Below are 20,000 nucleotides of genomic sequence, written 5' to 3' on the forward strand. Positions count from 1 at the left end.
TATAATGCGTAGCACCAGGGATTTATTATGCACATTTTCGCCACTAGCTTCCAGGCCATCAGGGTTCAAAGCAATTGTTATACAAATTTCCCCCCTTATAAAAGGGCAGTGTGAAGCGTGACAAGTGTCTTTTGAGCGGTTAAAGTGTGAAAGTCACGGTACCGGGCGGGAATAACAATGGTCTCACAGTAACAGTTGGCATCCCAAACGCATAAGGGTGGGAGCTGAATCCCTGGTGATACGCATCATACTTGGAGAATCATAATTACCCTGCAGTTCAAAGCAGCGTGACTAATCATTGCACACGTGTTTATTCAATAATTCGACACATCGAACTATGGGTTATCCAAAACCGCACTGGCAAATAAATTACAAGGAGTTGCGGCCTTCTGATAATACTTAAAGAAAGTACCAGAATTCTTCCAATCTGCGGTACTCAATGTAGTGTCCAGGGGAACCCCCAAGTGGCTTGCTTTCGACGTAGAAGCGCTTCAAAAGCTGTGACCTGTGTAAATGGACGAATCAATTCCCGCCAAACTCAGAACAGTTTTGAGCCAAGCTTCCAACCGCCTTGAATGGTGAACACAGCAAGATAAAGAGTAGTGTGTGGACACAGCCTACCATTCGACGTGTTCTTTGGTACCATGAGCTCTTTCCTGGTCGAGATGATTTTAACAGACTTGACACATAGAATCTCGTTCCATCCTCCGCCAGATGATTGGGAGTCAGCTGGTTCCCATCACGGTGGAGTGCGGGAATGGTGTATCCGTACCGTGTGCAGGGTGTTAAAAGCTTTGACCAAAGAACAAGTGCTAGACGACGAAGGTCTAAGTACTCTGATGTGTGAAGCCGAGGCCATAGTAAACGGTAGGCCAATCACCAAACTCTCTGATGACCAACGTGACCTTGAACCACTGACTCCCAATCATCTGTTGCTGTTGCGAGCAGGTCCTGCTGTTCCACCTGGAATCTTTTCTAAGTACGATTGTCACAACAAACGCCGCTGGCGTCAAGTACAGTACCTTGCTGACGTGTTTTAGCGACGTTGGGTGCGTGAGTATCTACCCTCTCTTCAGGAGCGGCAAAAATGGAACAAGCAGCAGAGAAACTTTGCAGTAGATGACATTGTGTTGGTACTCGACGACAACAAACCACATAATTTTTGGCCACTCGGTCGAGTCCTGGAGGTGTATACTAACAGCAGAGATGGGTTAGTACCCTCTGTCAAGCTGAAGACCAGTACATCGAAGCTGGTTCCTCCAATCAACAAAATTGTCGTACTGGAGGCAGCTGAATTTCCAAGTAACAGTAACTAAGTATTCTAGTATGAACACTGAACTCTAAAAAAATCCATTGCAAATGGATTCAACTTTATTGGACATTATGTACATGTAATTGTTTATTAGCGATTAACTTTAGTTTTGTTAGTCTAGTCAACCTCATGTTTCAAACCATTTTTTCCTTCTTCTTGTAAAGGCTATCTGCAGTATTGCCTTTAGGGGGCCGGAATGTTGGTTTGAAACGTGATGTTTTCTCCGTTTTTTTTTTTACATTATCGCTAGTACGTGTTTCGGTATTTCTTTAAGGATTATCACCTTCATAGATAACGTTTAGTCACCGCTGTAATGGTTGCAAATTCCTTCCCCTAACACCCGCATAGGAAATGCGTAATGTTTTCTCAGTTGTCGCAGGCATGTTTTGCTAGTCATAAGTTTTAGTGTTTTCCACAGTAGTTCAGTTCTAGTGTAGACTTCGTACGGTCAACTCCTTCATCCACCTGGATTTTAGTCGTATCTACACTTGTTCTTATCGTCAAGTTCTCTATAGAGCTTTTAGTCAAGACTAGCATTGGTGCGTGTGCAAACCAAAGTAAAGTTGATTGCATTTCAAAGCTCCTTCTCACCCTTTACAAAGTTGCCTCCGTTGTCAAAACGCATCTCTTCGGGTAGGCGTCTTCTTGCAATAAATCTCCGTAAGGCGTTGATAAAGGACTCTGTGTCTAGTGAGCTCACGACTTCGATGTGAACTGCTCGGAGAGCTAAACAGGTAAATATAATGCCATATCTCTTGACGTTGGATCTTCCACGACGGACTTCAAAGGGACCAAAGCAGTCGACACCTGTGAAGGTGAAAGGTGGTTTACAGGGCGTGACGCGATCTACAGGCAGATCAGCTGTCTTCTGTCGACCTGTAGGGGACTGTTTTTTTCTGCAGGTAAAACACCCTTGTAGCACTCTACGTACAGTGGCTCTGGCATTTACTATCCAGTATCTCTGACGGATAAGGGACAGGGTGTACTCTACACCTGAGTGTCCAGAAACGTGGTGATAGTAAAGAACGATCAGTTTGGCCACGTGATGATCCTTTGGTAGGATGATCGGGTGTTTGGCATCTGTGTCGATTGATGCACGTTTCAGACGGCCACCAATGCGCAGAAGGCCTTGAATAAGGACGGGGTCGAGCTTGTGAATGCTACTTGACTTGAGGACCTTGTGTTTGCTGGTGCTCGGTGGAATTGTGCTCTTTAATCCTTCGTACTCTTGTGCGAAGAACTGATACTGAACGTAATTAAGGATTGCATGTTCTGCTTCACGCAGCTCCGTCATTGTAATGGGGCTGATCTTGCCTGAAGGCTTGATTTGTGGAGATTCCTTAGACTTTCTGCTTTTGATCAACTTGTGAAGGTTACTCTTCAATCGCACTATCCTTCGATGATTTCTGCGACAGGATCGCTAGTGGATGCACTGAGTAAGTATACACTCTTGTCTGTCTTAATTTCGGGGTCGTCATCTGGAATCGTGCTTGCCATGCCTGCTGGTCTTTGAGGCCACATTTCGGGAGGTGAGGAAAGAAAGGGTGGGCCGTTAATCCAGCGTTAAAGGGAATCTGCTGGCACGCCTCGGGAGGCATCATCTGCCGGATTATCTTGTGTGTTTACGTACTTCCACTGGGAGGGAGAAGAAGCATCATGTATTGTTGCTACACGGTTGGCAACAAAGGTTTGAAACTGCTTGTCTTGATTTTCAATGTACCGGAGAATGCAGGTACTGTCAGTCCAGAAGGAAGACTGGTTACTGGCAAGGTTAGCTCGATCCAGTCTGGTTGCAATGACGGCTGCTGACAATTCCAGGCGAGGAATTGTGACCGGTTTAATGGGTGCCAGTCTCGATTTGCCCATGATGAACGTATATTTAACAGCACCACTTCGGTCTGAGATTCTGAGGTAGGTAACGGTGCCAAAACCCTGCTGTGATGCATCGGGAAAGTGATGGAGTTTGCTTGAGGTAATCTCTTTAGAGTTAAATGGCTTAAAGCAGCGGTCGACTTTCAGATCCTCGAGTTTAGGAAGTTCTTGTAACCAGGCCTGCCAACGGCGCAAGTAGTCTTCAGGTATCGGATCGTCCCAACTGAACTTCTTGCGGCTCAAATCTTGAAGGATTAGCTTTGCGTTCAGTATGAATGGTGCCACGAACCCCAGCGGGTCATAGATTGAACTGATTATGGACAGGAAGCCTCGCCTTGTTGCTGGTCTGTCCTTGATAACAATGGTGAAACCAAAGTGATCAGACGATATGTCCCACTGAACTCCTAACGCCCTTTCAATGGGGACCTTGTTGAAATCTAGGCTCTTGACTTGTGCAGCTCTCTCAGACTCTGGCAACGACTGAAGTACCTTCTTTGAATTCGACAGCCATTTGGTGAGATTGAAACCGCCTCTTGCTAACAGCTTGCGCAATTGGTCCGCAAGATTAATAGCTTTTTGATCTCTGGGAACTGACTTCAGGCAGTCATCGACGTAGAAGTTTCGCATTACTCTTTCGACAGTCTGAACGTTGAAGTCTGTCTTGTTCTCTTCAGCTGTTTTCTTCAGAGCAAAGTTAGCACAGCTGGGAGAGGAAGCTCCGCCAAATAGATGGACTCTCATTTGATACTCTTCTGGTTGGCTATCTAAGTTACCATCAGGCCACCACAGAAACCTAAGGGCATCACAGTCGCTACGTCGAACTCGGACTTGATGGAACATTGCTTCAACATCTGACATAAGAGCAATCTTCTCCTCCCTGAATCTTGAGAGGACACCAACAAGAGAATTGGTTAGATCCGGCCCCTGTAACAGCTGGTCATTCAGTGAAGTACCACAGTACTTTGCAGAACAATCGAACACCACTCTAATCTTTTAAGGCTTTTGAGGATTGAATACCGGATGATGTGGCAGATACCAGAGAGCGCCAAGAGGTCCTATTTCTTGACTTTCAATTTTCCTTGCATAATCCTTGCTCAGTAGGTCATGCATAAATTTCTTGTATTTTTTGTGCACTACTGGCTCCTTTCTTAATCGTTTGCACAATAGTTCTAAGCGGCATTCAGCAATGGTTATGAAGGCCCGTTCTGGTCAAAATGGTGGATATAGTTTTCACCTGTGCATGAATTAATTTTACACGTTGATAGAATTAATATTTTGCATTTCTAAAACATTTTGTTTAATCGCCAAATTAATCTTACCATACCTATTAATAATATTTTTAGAAGACATATTTTGTGTGTTTGCAATTAATTTTGTGCGTTTCTTGTCCCATACGTCTTTGCAGCAGTGTTCTCGGCCATGTGCTAACAACATGGCGGCTCGTCAACAAAGGTCACATATTGGCGAACAAGAGTTGGAGATAGACATTCTAGTTGAAACAAGGTATCGATTACTGGATGCATCGGGTACCTTGTCTTTTCTAATGAATGATTTAGCCGGCGGTGTTACAAATTTAACTGGTATCCCTTCATCTGCACTTCAAGCCCCCGTTCAGAATATGAACCATTCATTAACATAGTTAATCGCCTTATTGTCAAGTCAGATTGAAAGCCGTGACAATGCAGATTTTTACGATGCACTGGAGGTATCTTATTCTGCTCCGCTGAATCTTGCACAGGCAGGACGAGGTCGTAAACGCTATGAAATAACCAAAGATCAAGTGGAGCATTTACGATCACTTTATTTTTCTTGGGAAGCAATTGCTGGCATTCTCCAGGTTAGCATTTCAACCCTTAAGCGGCGACGTAAAGAATTTGGTTTGAGTGACTTTGCCTACTCAGAAATATCAGACGATGAATTGGAGTAAATGTACAGAGGTATAACTGGCAGTCCAACAACAGGAATTCTAACTCCTAACATTGGAAGAAGACGATTTATGCACTAAGGAGTAGAGGCTTGAACGTTCAGAGATGGAGAGTCACTGAATGTTTACGACTTGTTGATCCTGTTGGAAGTGCCTTACGCTGGAGAATGACCATTCATCGTAGAAAGTATTATGTACCAACCCCCAATAGCCTATGGCACATAGATACAGGACACAAATTAATCAGGTATAAACTGATAACACATGTCTGCATTGATGAAAAGACCAGGTTAATTTTGTATGCTGCTTGTCGCGACAATAACAAAGCAGAAACAATGCTTTCTTTATTTCACAATGCAGTGCAGAGATGGGGATTACCCTCACGAGTGCGTTCAGACTATGGTATGGAGAATTATCTTGTTGCTGCTCATATGATACAACATCGCGGACTAGGAAGAGGCAGCATTATCACTGGATCGTCTGTCCATAACTCCAGGGTCAAGAGAACACATCGCGATGTTTATTCAGGGGTATTAGTATTCTATGTCCGCATTTTTCTGCAGTTGGAAGATGAAGGCAACTTGGATGTCCTTAATGATCTGCATATTTTCAGCCTACACTATGTCTACATTCCAAGAATAGAAAATTCTCTTAGGGAGCTTGTCAGGCAAATGAATAATCGGCCAGTGTCAACCGAAAGGAACCTGTCACCACTTCAAATGTGGAAGAAGGGTATGCTAGAGAACTTACATTCTGGACATACTGCGTTAAGTGAGGCTGAAATTGATCACTTTGGAGTAGATCCTAATGGTGTGCAAACAGTAGAAGATGAAGATTACCAGGTAGATATTTCACCACCATTAATCAACCTTTGAGATGAACAGCTTGCACAACTACCAGATCCTTTGTCAGATGATGGAAATTGCGGAAAAGATCTCTTCCTGCAATGTATTGATATCATTAACATGCTTCTGACCTCGAGTGAAGTCTCTTGAGGCCTAAAAGGAAGAACCAAACAGTGCCACTATAATAAATTTTTTTCTCACCCATAGTAGCAGATATTCTGGGCAACAAATTCACCAGTTTCTACCTTTACTTCTTTACTTGATCATTAAAATTGAAACATTATTTTGACGTGGAAGATGTTTTGCTGTTCACAATTTTTTTTAGGGGGGAGGGGGGTAATTGCCTTCCTGGCTGCCCCCAATAGAAAGGTTTATCCCTAATAGGGTTGCTAAAGGAAAGCAGTTGGAAGGACGTTACCTGTGGTTGAATGGATTAACCATTTGATCTGCCACAAAGGCTGTTAAGAACTCGTAACTACAGTCGTAAATTTGTGCATCCGTTTTTTGATTTATCGAAAAACATATCCGCTCTAAAATTACGTGTCATGAAAATATATACAAGTAATTTTATCATAATATAAAAACCGCAAAATCAAGTTGAAATCAAATACTATCTATACAAACAAATCCAAAACTTTGTGACCAAACGTTATATAAGAATTGTTAGGCCTGACTCTTCGTGACAAAGGCGATGCAGTTTTTTGTGTGCAAACTAGCCAAACGTGAATTTCATTGACAACAAACAAGAGTTTCAAATCAAGTTGTATCCTGTATTAAAATGCCTCGCTTTGTTAATATCTTTCTCCTTTTTTTGCTATCAACATCGTTCATAGATAGATCTATGAATCATAGACACAATAGACAATAGATCTATATATCATCGGAATATTAAGTTTAATTATCCCTAGTCACAGATTTTCCTGGTACAGATTTCAATAAAATAGAGTGGTACTCTTCATGTTCAATTGACTTTGATAGATCATTGCATTCATAGAAAAATATCGGTCAAAAAGAAAAATAAACTGACTGATGCTAAGTTCATGAACGATTTTTCTGCTCTTCTTGAAACTATTATTATTTCTCCTGGCAAGTTAATTATCACTGGCGACTTTAACTTTCATATGGATGATGTACCGCTCAACCATGATGCTTCATTATTTACGGAGCTACTTGACTACTACGGTCTAGTACAACATGTTTCCTCGTCAACACATGCTCGTGGTCATCTTCTCGACCTTATTATCACTAAACCTGATACATTTGGTTCTCACATTGTTACATCTGTGTCGTTTGCTCTTCCATCAGATCATGCCTTAGTCACATGCTCTATAGCCATGCCACGCCCCAAGCCAGTACGAATCCAAGTAAACCTTCGAAAGCTTCGTGATATTGACGTGGAACTACTTCATGACGATACAAGAGCATCTTTCTCTAACAAACAGATGGTTGACCTTTCCCACCAAGTTGATTATTATAACAGCTCGTTACGGTCTCTCCTTGATAAACATGCACCTCAATGCTTACGATTTATCACCTTACGACCCCAAGCGCCCTGGTTTAACGATGAGCTTAGATCTGCAAAGCAAGCTAAACGCCATTGTGAACGTAAGTGGAAAACATCAGGCCTTGAGATTGACAAGCAAATTTTTAAGGATCAATGTGATGCTTATACTAGTCTAATAAATGAAGCCAAGAAGAACTATCATATCAATAAACTATCTTCCTGTGACCAGCATTCACTTTTTCGTGAAGTTGACAAACTTACCTATGGCCGCAAGCCTGCCGTATTACCGTCATCTGTCTGTAGCAAGGAATTGCCTGCTGCTTTCTCAACCTATTTCAAGAACAAAGTGATCAAGCTGGCAGCATCATGCTCTACTGACGCTTCTGTTGAACTCTCTGTTGAAATGACTGGGAAGTCTTGTCTTTCATCATTGTCCAAATTTGATTTAGTATCAGCACCTCAAGTGGAATCTGTGATTAAAAAGTCATCAACTAAATCATGTTCGTTGGATCCTTTACCCACAGTAATCAGGAAATCAGTTAGGCATCATGGCGGGCAGACGCGCCTTGAATCCGTCCGCGTTTTTAGTGCTCGTTTTAACCTTTCTTTTGACTCTAGAATCTCCTAAGACGTACACGGAGTTCTCTAACAGTCACTGGTCGCTATGCAAAGCGCTGAATCTGGACAAAGAGTGGTATTCGAGGTTTATTTCGCGAAATTCAACCCAACGTTATTCAAGGTTCATTAGTGCGAGAAACTCAACTCGACGTTATCATAGTATGGAAGCCGTTACACCGATTCTTAAAGTCGAGTCCGGACCATGCTTATTTCACACGACGCTAGTGGCGTTATATCTTTTACTTCTGGCTGGCGATATTTGCGAGAATCCTGGCCCAGAAACAAGATCTTTTGGTGGCGAACCGAGCAACTTATTAAATATTCCTGTTGTAATTTCGAATCGCTCGAATTATTCAAGACCCTTCAATAGACCTGTTACTCGCAACCTCGTTAGTATTCCTATTGTCAACAAACAATACCGATGTGCCAGGAGGCATTTACGGATTTGCTGCTTGAATGCAAGATCTATCAAAAACAAATCGGCGGATTTCGCTTGCTACGCTAATTCTACTGGTGCTGACATTTTCGCTATCACTGAATCATGGCTGTCTGAAAGGGATATGGCCCATAAAGCGGAGATTACGCTACCCGGGTACAAATTGTTAGAACCACAGAGAGTTGGAAGAAAAGGTGGAGGGATTGCGTTGTTATTGAATGAAACTATCGATGCGCGGAAAGTGGACAGTGGCGAACGCAGGTCGTTCGAATTTGGCGAATGGATTTTAAAATACGGGTCTAGTAAACTAAGGGTGATTGTGATTTACCGCCCTCCCTATTCTGCTGCCCATCCTGTCACTAGTTGCGTGTTTTTGGACGAGTTTTCGGTCTATTTGGAATCTGTTGTTATGTCTCCCGAGCCACTGCTGATCACTGGTGACCTCAATATCCATGTGAACGTTTCCAGAGACCCAGATGCTTCTCGCTTCCTGGAATTACTGACTTCGATGGGCCTTGAGCAGCACGTTGACAAGCCTACGCACATCTCTGGCCATACGCTGGATCTAATCATTACGCGATGCTCGGACTCTTTGCTCTGTGCGAAGCCTATAACTGACTACTTGATCTCTGATGATGTTACTGTCTTATGCGATCTCCAGTTGGGTAAACCACCCCCGAAAGTAATACAAGTGTCCTATAGGAAAATCAAGGGCATTGACAGGAAAAAGCTAGCGGCTGAATTGTCCTCCTCACAGCTCTGTCAAAACACTCCCGATACACTTGATGAACTTGTCAACAGCTATAACATGACCTTAGCTCAAGTTCTCGACCGGCAGGCGCCATTGTGTACAAAAGTGATACGCTCCAGACCGTTGGTCCCTTGGTTTAACGAGGAAATCAAGGTAGCAAGGAGGGAAAAGCGAAAGGCCAAGAGGAAGTGGCGACGCACCGGCACAAGAGAAGACATGTTAGCGTATAAAGCAAAAAAGAACAGTGTGAATGCTTTGATGAATGAAACTCGATGCAAATTCTATAATGACTTTGTCCAGGATAATAGTACCAATCAACGCAGTCTTTTTTCGGCAGTGAAGAAACTCCTCAACCAGAAGGACAACAGGGCGGTGTACCCCCCTGTGAATAATAACGTTAAACTGGCAAATCAACTGGGAACGTTCTTTGTTCAGAAAATTGAGACCATAGGTTCCAAGCTCGACAACATGGCGCAAGGGCTGCCATCCCCTCCCAATGACTACGCCACAGTACCACCTTCCTCGTTTAGCAAATTCAACCCCCTTACGGAGGAGAAGGTTCGCAAACTCATCGGAAGCAGTCCAAAAAAAAGCAGCACTCTGGACCCCATGCCGACCCCCCTAGTAATGGATTGCAACGACGTCCTTTTACCGATCATGACGAAAATGATCAATCTATCACTTGAGTCTGGGTTGTTCACGGATGACTGGAAGTGCGCACTTGTTTTCCCACTACTGAAGAAGCCTGGGCTGGACCTCCTATACAAGAACTACAGACCTGTCAGCAACCTGCAGTACGTTTCTAAGCTGATTGAGAAGGCGGTGTTTGAACAGATACACACCCATATGATGACCCACTCACTATACCCAGAGTTTCAATCATCATATCGTCAAAATCATAGCACGGAAACAGCTCTTCTTAAAGTTACGAACGATATTCTCATGAAAATGAACACTCAAGAGGTCACATTGCTGGTCATGCTTGAGCTCAGCGCCGCTTTTGATACGGTCAATCATAACATCCTGCTAAAACGTCTGAACGAGGAGCTTGGGATATGTGGAGTGGCCTTAGAATGGTTTAAGTCGTACCTGGTCAACAGAGGTCAGCGAGTCTCCGTCATGGGATCTCTCTCAGAGCGCTTCAGCCTGGACTGTGGTGTCCCACAAGGGTCCTGTCTGGGCCCCTTGCTTTTTGTTATCTATGCATCCAAGCTATTCTCGGTTGTTGGGGATCAGCTTCCACACGCACACTGCTACGATGACGACACGCAAATCTACCTGAGCTTCAAGCCTAACAGTAGCACGTCCCAGGAGGATGCAGTTCGTTCGATGGAATGTTGTATCGAGAAAATCAGGCGCTGGCTGATCCAGAACAGACTCCTTATTAACGATGATAAGACCGAGTTTATGATTATTGGAACTCGGCAGCAACTTTGTAAATTGCAGGCCATGAACATTAAAGTAGGTAGTTCAGAGATTAGACCTAGCTCGCGACTTCGAAATCTAGGTTGCTGTCTCGACCCCAACCTGCATATGTGTGACCACATAACAAACGTATGTAAGACAGCTTTTTACCACTTACATAACATCAGACGCATTAAGAAGTATCTATCGAGGGACAGCTTACTCCATCTGGTACACGCATTCATCACGAGCAGATTAGACTACTTTAATGCTTTACTGTATGGCCTTCCCAAAGAACAACGGGTGCAAAATGCTGCCGCTAGAGTAATAATGGATGTTGGGAAGTATTCCCACATAACTCCGGTACTCTATGAGTTACACTGGCTACCAGTGCAAGCGTGCATTCAATTTAAGATTCTGTTATTAGCTTTCAAAGCCATTCATGGCCTCGCGCCTAGTAACATCAGCAATCTTTTATCTATTAAATGCAAGCCCTCGTATAATCTTAGATCCAACTCAGGCATTCTGTTGAAGCCACCAAGTGGGAAGATGCTTGTAACCTTGGGTGGGCGCGCATTCCAGGCAGCAGCACCGCATTTGTGGAATGGGCTCCCATTACAATTACGTACTATTCAATCTGTAGATGTTTTCAAAAAGTCAATTAAGTCATTCCTTTTTAAACAATTTTTCCTTGATTAGCAGTTAAATATATGAATGTTATCTTGCCATTTAGACTTGTGATCATCTTTTTAATTGTATTACTTTTAAGTTTTTAAAGGGCAACTGTCACCTAAAAAACACTTTTTCGCAAAAACGTTCCCCGTAGTCCATTTGTATTGATCGAATAAAAAAGTTCATCTTTCGAAGCTTCCTTCCCCGTTAATTCAGCCTTGAAAGTTCGTATTTTGCCGCTCGTTGGCAGTTCCACCATGAAAACTTCGATTCTGGGTCATGTGACATCATACGTCATACGTGTGTAACTTTCACGAAGCACTGAAATGGCCGACTCATTGAGTAGCAGTGATAGCTCCACTTCTGGATCTGATTTATCTGATTTCGAGGGAGCTGTAGGGGAGGATACGATGGAAAATGAAGTTGTGTCTTTTGCCGGTATTCGGCCATGGTGTTTTGAGCCTCCAGGGAGAGTTGTTGCGACACAAGAGCGTGAGGATGATATCGAACGTCCACGCCGTCGTTGTGACCAAGATAGTGAAGAATGGTGAGTTTCTTGAAGCCTTGGATGTCAAAATGGCAGCGACTTTCCAAGTTAAATTGTTTTAACACAATTGAAAGTAGTCGTGACTATTTTTCCATTCATTATATTTACTGTAGCTTCAATAAACACCTTTCGATCAGACGAAAATGCTGTTGCTACTTGTTTACGTGTCCATGTACTCACTGTGTTCGCTTCAGTACTTGATTAATTTACATTACCGAGGTACCGGCTTTGGCGACTACTGCTTTGCTTGAGGCTTCGGCATATATTTAAGGTCACCGCATCAGCGCTACTTCAACTTAGAATGCTCGCTGCTTTGTTCACTTCTTCATGAAACAAACAATCGCAGAAGCTGCGAGTGTTGCAACAGAATAATTATTGGCTTCCATCATTGTGCTATTCTGTTCCACTTCTCGTGATATCAGTTTGAATAGTAGAAGAATGGTCTACAGATTCCTGTAAAAATTTCTTTGGGCAAATGATTGTGAGCGACGCGAGAGCTTTTCAAAGTACGTTAAAAATGCAAATATTTGCCCTTCCGTCGTCAAAGATCAATTGACTGGTTACCCATATATTTTAGCATGCGCCACATGACTTGACCCATATTAAGTTGAAATAGACATAGAGATGATAATTTCGAAATGTTCTAACCATATTTGCTGGATAAGGCAGATCCAAAAGCCGATTTAACGTGTTTTTCCCGCCATTCGGCACATATAAAGCAGTACAGTTTCCTTCTGTTTACACATGTCTGATCTACATCGCCAACTGTCATCGTATTTAATGGTCAAATACCATATTTCGGCGCATCTGATCGCCACTGCATCTAACTCAGCAACGGCTGAGTCATTTGTGGATATTTGCTTACTTTGCACAGCACCAAAATACTACCACATCTGAACGATTGCTGCTTGACCTTAAAAACTTTGCAGCGGTTCGTCATTTGTTTGTCACGCAATGCTGTCATCCCAGCTTAGAGGGTAGGGGTAGGGCAATTTCTATCCTGATATATACGTAACCATTTTGAGCACAACATCTTGTTGAGTGGGAAGAGAGTAAATAAAAAAATATAAAGAATGACTATTTTCCCTTTATCTTCTGAGTTGTCTCCTGTTGTCATCTCTTACGCGACCCGCTACCTACATTGCGTAACACTTTCGGCTTAAACTCATTCCTAGGTCTTCCCACGCTGTGCAAAAGCAGCTTCCACAAAACCAAACATGCAAACACAAAAAGAAGTCGTTAGTCTTTTTTTCAACTTAGCAGAATTTGTTTTCGAATACTCTCGCGACAGTCGGAGACTTCTGTGCGTCTTTTGCAAAGTTTTTTTTACTCAAATAGGCCATGTTCGATTCAACAATTATTCTACGGGGGCGCGCTGGATATGAAAAGATATATAGAACCAACGAGGCGCGTAGCGCCGAGTTGGTTATGATCATTGCATATCCAGCAAGCCCGAGTAGAATAATTGTTTTATTAAAAACCCCAGCATCACAACTCTTTTATGTTGAATTTATTTAGCACAAAATGGCAACATGTAACAAGTTTTGGTGCAAAAATAGAATGATTGACAAAAATGTCAAAATACATGATTGACAACGCTGACAACGGCTTCGCAAACTCGCTGAACGAGATCGAAAAAGAGTCCAGCAAAGGAAGGAATGTCAATATTTGGTGGAGTTACAAACGAAAAACACTCTCTAGAGGAGTCGCCTACAAAAGGAAGTTAATTTGAAGGACCAAAATTGTTGAAAACTTGTACTTTAATGCAATTGTAAAAATTTAGTTGAGGAGGAAAATGGTTTTCTTGCTCCAAGCGTGTCACGTTATTTGTTGTGTTCGTTGAGACTGCAATGTTGTTTTTATGGATCTGATCTGACACTGGATATGCCTCAATTTCACCTGACCCACTTTTAGACTGATGATGGAGTAATGAAGCCCTGTTTTCCATGATTTGGGTTAAAGGATGGGACCCGTCGTTGCTGTTAAGGACAAAATTACTGAGGATGCGCGACATCTTGTGCTGCTGGTTGAGGGATGGTCCCTCATTGTAAGATTCAGACGACTGGTCAGATTTGTGGCTGGTTATAGCCTTCATGTGTCGTGTTTCACAGTCGCTATCAGACAGAATTGTTACCGGAGTTGCCCTGAGGCAGTGGTTGGTGAGGTAAGGGTCAATGCCTGCTCGCTTACTTGTGGATTTCGAGATGTTGTCGAGAGTACTGGCTCCGATCGGCACATTGCAAAACCAAATTTCATCAACATCAGGGTTGAATTTACCGCTTTCTACGTGTCGTGGCTTCTGGAAAAGGGCATCCAATTTGGGGTTTAAATGGGCCAAGTAATTTTTAACGGTTTTAACAGGACATCTTGCAGATTCTGGAACAGCAAAAATCTTCGCGTCAGATTCATCCTCAGGATCTGCAAGGCCACCCTGATGGTTAAATTTTGTTGATGGTAGCGAACCGGGACATTGCCTGTTCAGTTCAAACTACTCGATTCTGTTTGTCTGAGGGTAAGCATTTTTCCAGACTTCATTTCACGTTGATTTTCTCGTCCTCGTCTTCCAAAAAACAGTCCAAGGTAAAACCAAGTTGTCCTTTGTAGCTGTGCGGGATTCTTTGTGTCAGCGAGTCCAAGTTCGCCGCAGTCGAAGAGCTTCTGAATCTGCTGCCTCAAGATAGCTTTTTTGTAAACCAGATTTTCGGAGGTCCTTAACGAATGCGTCCAAAACTTTGTTGGCTTCAGTAAAAGCAGCGTGACTGGTTATTGAAAACTTTTAACTTCGTGGTGGAGAACGAAGAAAGCGGTCAGTTGCAGCTCGGATAGACTTACGCGATGTTTTCTTGTAAAATGAACCGTCTTGCTTTCTCGCAGATGTGTAAAAACTCTTGAGACAAGCATTCAATTCCTCCATGTCCATATCCTCTATCGGCGTTGAAAATTTACTGCCCCCGGGACTTCCAATCCAGTCTAAAAAGGTCAGTGGAATGTCAGTGTTAATCAACAACATGCACTCGTGAGCTAAAAAAGTTGCAAGAAAGATGTTCCCGATAAAAAAAAAAAAAAAATAAATAAATAATAATAATAATAATAATTACATAGGCATTAAAAAAATTAGATACATACCATTGAATATTTTCATGCCAAATTTTGTGACCTTTTTGGTGTTCGAGGGGGTAGCATTGTCGACCAAAGCATTGATTTCTGCCTCGCTCAATTCTGATCCAAACCGGCTTTTGTTGGCCATTTTTGCTCGGAGCCACAAAACTGTGTATTTGCTGCTGTGTTCATTCACCATACTTGGTAGTGCAGGTATATGAGCTGATAACCTGTGTCCGGCAAGCCAATGAAAATGCTGGAAATGTGAAATCCGTAGTTCAGTTTTTAATAAATATCAATATTCTTACTTGCTCTGAGGCTTTAGGGATAATTTTGTAACTTTTTAAAGTTTCTTTTGTCTCTAAATTCCCGAAAGAGACTGGATACAAAGAAGACAACACCAAATATGGATGTTTGTCCTGAAAGCCTTTGGGCCATGTTAGAATATTGACGTGGCATATTGCTTTTCGTAACATACCGGTAATCATACCGTTACCCAACCCCGGTACCAAACGCATCATCTTGCGCGCGCTCGACAACAGACATTTTTTTAAAACTGACAAATCTTCACAAGCCTCTCCCCAATTTGCAGTTTTTCTTACACTTTCAAAGTCACCTGATCTCCGCATGGAAACAAAATGTCACAAATTAATGCCTGAAGCGTTTTGTGAGATTCCGCCATAACAATTCAGAGCTGATGAAGGAAAGCCATACGAAAGACAAAGGAGACATTGGACTAGACCGGGAAGACCTAGCGCGTGGTGGGACTTCTTTGTGAATGAAGTGGTTGTGATATTATGAAGTAGTGGTCAATATCGCTGACATAATATCGCGAACTCGTAGAAACGTTTCGGTGACGTTCTTGTAAGTTTACTTGAGTTTTCGCTAAGACTGTTTAGTTGAGTTTGCTCGTTTTGAAGCTAAGGACTAACACATGGTGTCAGAAGTTAGTGGATGACGCTGTTTGCCGACCGTATTTGTGAAATATTTGTATTGTGAAAACCTTGGTTCGTTGCTGTTCGCATAAATCGAAACCGCGTGGTGTGAAATGGCGGCCAGGCGTCTGTTAAACCCACCGGATCATCTGCAGCTTTCAAGTGGAAATGTATCTCAAAATTGGAAAAGATTTAAGCAAAAGTGGAGTAACTATGAGCTAGCTATCGGAATAGCCAGAAAAGAAGATCCCATTCGAGTAGCAACTTTTCTCACTGTGATTGGCGATGAAGCCCTAGATGTTTACAATGCATTCACGTGGGACAGTGACGCAGACAAGGTCAAAATGGATAAAGTTCTAGAGCATTTTTAGCAGTACTGTGAGCCTAGCAAGAATACAATCTACGAGAGGTATTTATTCTTTTCGCGTGGACAGGAAAGTGGGGAGCCCATTGATAAATATGCCACTGTTCTACGAAACATGGCAGACTCTTGTGAATTTCAAGATTTGAAAGATTCGTTGATACGCGACCGCATCGTGTTTGGAATCGCTGATCACAACGTGAGAGAGCGTTTGTTGCGAGTCCCAGATTTGACGCTGAATAAAGCTGTAGAACTTGCACGAGCTGCCGAAGCAACCCAAAGCCAGTTGAAACAAATGCAAAACTTGCACGAGGTTAATGCAGTAGGGAAGAAGAAAGAAAACTTCTTCCGAAAGAAACAAGAAGAGAAGAAAAAATCAGCCAACGGCAGTGCTCAGCAGATCGACTGCAAATTTTGTGGCAGGAAACATGTACCAGACAGATCAAAGTGCCCTGCATATGGCCAACAGTGCAACAAGTGTGGAAAAAGAAACCATTTTGCTGCGAAGTGTACAGGAGGAAGGCAGTCCAGTCGTAATTTACATGCCAATCAGAATTTGAATTATGTGCAAGAAGATTCAGATGGGAGTCAATATGAAGAGTATACTATTGATGTCATAACTTATCAAGTCAGTGCTGTGGAAGAAAAGAAACACCCAAAACAGTTGTTTACATCAGTCAAAGTAAACAATGCTAAAGATGTTACATTTCAGTTGGAATGTGGAGCAACTTGTAATTTGCTATCACTAAAAGAATTCTCAAGCATTATGGGGGATCCCAAAGATCTGTATTTGAGGAAAACATCTGCAACACTCAAGATGTACAATGGAACCACTATGACTCCACTTGGAAAGTGCACTCTCAAATGTGCCAAAGGTGAGATGAGTACAGATGCAGATTTTTTTATAACTAATGAGGATGTCAGGCCTATATTGGGTGCTGAGTTATGTCAGGAACTGAACTTAATCAAGGTTATGGCAAGTGACATTTCAGAGTCAGAAACTGTGAATGCAGTAAATGACAAGGTTCAAACTGCCCACATTGTTCTAACCAGAGATCAAATTTTGAAACAGTACAGTGATGTTTTTGAGGGATTAGGGTGCATGGATGGCCCATACCATATGGAACTCGATGAAACTGTAAAACCTGTTGTCCACCCCCCTAGGAAAGTCCCTGTAGCACTAAGAGACCGTTTAAAGGAAGAACTGGACAAATTAGTCAGAGAGAAAGTTATCACCCCCATTACAGAACCTACAAATTGGGTGTCTAGTTTGGTTCTAGTAAACAAGCCAGAGAAGTTAAGAATTTGTATTGACCCACAAGATTTAAACAGAGCCCTGCTGAGAGCCCATTATCCTCTCCCCACCATTGAAGACGTGGCAACTAGGCTATGTAAGGCTAAAGTCTTCTCAGTTTTGGATGCAAAGAATGGATTCTGGCAAGTTCAGCTAGACAAACCGTCGTCACTCTTGACCACGTTTAATACACCTTTTGGCCGTTATCGCTGGCTTCGCTTACCATTTGGAATCAAATCAGCCCCAGAAGAGTACCAGCGAAGAATCCATGAAAGCCTACAAGGTCTGAAAGGTATAGAAGACATTGTAGATGACATACTCTGTGTTGGTGAGGGTGACACCTATGAAAACGCAGTTAAGGATCATGACAGAAACCTAATTGCACTCTTGGAGAGATGTCGTGAGAAGAATATCAAGTTGAATCCAAAGAAGTTACAGTTGAGAAAGCAAGAATTGCCGTACATCGGTCATGTACTGACCCCTGATGGCCTCAAGCCGGATCCAAGTAAGGTCAAGGCAATTGTAGAAATGCCTACACCTTCAGACAAGAAGGCCGTGCAAAGGGTGCTTGGAATGATTACGTATCTTGCGAAATTTCTGCCTAACCTGTCTGATGTGACGGAGCCGTTGAGACGTTTATTAGACAAAGATGTGCAATGGCACTGGAACGATACACACGAGAAATCATGGAAGCAAGTGAAACAATTGATCACAAGAGAACCAGTGTTGAAGTATTTCGACTCCAGTAAAGAAGTAACACTGCAATGCGATGCATCGGAATCTGGACTGGGTGCTGTCATACTGCAAGAGGGTCAGCCTATAGCATTCTCGTCAAGAGCGCTTACCAGTACTGAAAGAAATTATGCTCAAATAGAGAAAGAGCTGCTCAGCATAGTTCACGGGTGCACACGCTTTGACCAGTACGTTTATGGTAGGCCAATTACAGTACAGACGGATCACAAGCCGCTAGAGAGCATTTTCAAGAAATCTCTGCTTTCGGTCCCCAAAAGGCTCCAAAGAATGTTATTACAGCTCCAGAGGTATAGCTTGAATATAGTGTACAAGCCTGGAAAGGAACTATTCATTGCTGATACACTCAGTCGAGCATTCCTTCCCAATAAGCCGAGTACAGAAGAGTTTTATCAGTCAAACAGGAAGAGCATCTAATCAAATCCATTGAAGAGATCAACATGGTCGAGTTTCTGCCAATCACAAGTCAACGCCTTGTTGATCTCAGAAGAAAGACTGATCTTGACGAAGGTCTTCAGCAGTTGAAACATATTATCAAGATTGGTTGGCCAGAAACAAAAGAAGAAGTCCCATCAGAAATCAGGAGATATTTTGACTTCAAAGACGAGCTCAGCATCCAAGATGGTATCCTCTTCAAAGGAAATCGAGTAATAGTACCTGTAGCGCTAAGGCCCCACATGATCACGCAAGTACACTCAAGCCACCTTGGTATTGAAAGTTGTTTAAATAAAGCAAGAGATGTCCTGTTTTGGCCTGGCATGACCGCAGAGATCAGGGACTGTGTTTCTAAGTGCGAAACATGTAACACTTATCAGACAAACCAGCAGAAAGAACCACTCATACCTCATGATCCACCGAAACGTCCTTGGTCTCATGTTGCAACAGACCTTTTCAGTTTTGACAACAAGGAGTGGTTCATCATCGTTGACCACTGGTCAGATTACTTTGAACTGAACCAATTATCCAGTACCAACTCAAGCTCTGTTATCAAGTCTCTCAAGAATCAGTTCGCACGCCATGGCATACCTGATACTCTGTATTCTGACAACGGACCACAGTTTGCTTCCAGAGAATTCAAAGAATTTACATCCGCCGGGCATTTTGACCACCAAACGTCTTCGCCACACTATCCACAATCAAATGGCAAGATTGAAAATGCTGTTAAGACAGCCAAGAAGTTACTAACCAAAGCAAAGGCAAGTGGACAAGATCCATACTTGGCCATTTTGGACTGGCGAAACACACCTTCACCCAGTATTGGATCATCACCAGTACAAAGATTATTTGGACGACGTACAAAGACACTGTTACCTACAGCAGGAACTTTGTTACAGCCAAAGATCGTGGAGGGAACTGAAGGCAAGCTCAAAGAAAGAAAGACGAAACAAGCACTGTTTTACAACAAAGGAACAAAAGAGCTTCCTGTGCTTCAACCCGGTGACACAGTGCGCATGAAACCGCTGCCATCAGACAAAGAAAAGCTGTGGAGAAAGGGATCTGTTGTCAAACAAGTGGCACCTCGCTCCTACAAGGTAGATCTTCAAGGAACTATGTTCAGGAGAAATAGAAGACACTTGGTAAAGACCAAGGAACCATCGCCACAGTTGGATTTGGAATCCCACGAAAACTTGCCAGCTAGTAGTACCCCTTTACCTGTGGAAGGACCACCTATGGTG

At 42.7% G+C, this 20,000-nt stretch overlaps 2 protein-coding genes and 1 pseudogene across 2 annotated transcripts; all 3 read right to left on the reverse strand.

Annotated features, from left to right (window-relative positions):
• Positions 1-1,886: 1,886 nt before the first annotated feature.
• Positions 1,887-2,606, reverse strand: LOC138046310 (uncharacterized). The gene has a single exon (XM_068892976.1). It carries the CDS (start codon positions 2,604-2,606, stop codon positions 1,887-1,889), a length of 720 nt encoding a protein of 239 aa, XP_068749077.1.
• Positions 2,607-2,875: 269 nt separating this feature from the next.
• Positions 2,876-4,042, reverse strand: LOC138046311 (uncharacterized). Its single transcript, XM_068892977.1, has one exon. The coding sequence runs from the start codon at positions 4,040-4,042 to the stop codon at positions 2,876-2,878; it is 1,167 nt and encodes a 388-aa protein (XP_068749078.1).
• Positions 4,043-13,608: 9,566 nt separating this feature from the next.
• LOC138046312 (uncharacterized protein KIAA1958-like) lies at positions 13,609-15,132 on the reverse strand (annotated as a pseudogene).
• Between the last annotated feature and the right edge of the window lie 4,868 nt (positions 15,133-20,000).

This window comes from Montipora capricornis, chromosome 4 (genome assembly GCF_036669925.1).
Source record: "Montipora capricornis isolate CH-2021 chromosome 4, ASM3666992v2, whole genome shotgun sequence".
NCBI lineage: Eukaryota > Metazoa > Cnidaria > Anthozoa > Scleractinia > Acroporidae > Montipora > Montipora capricornis.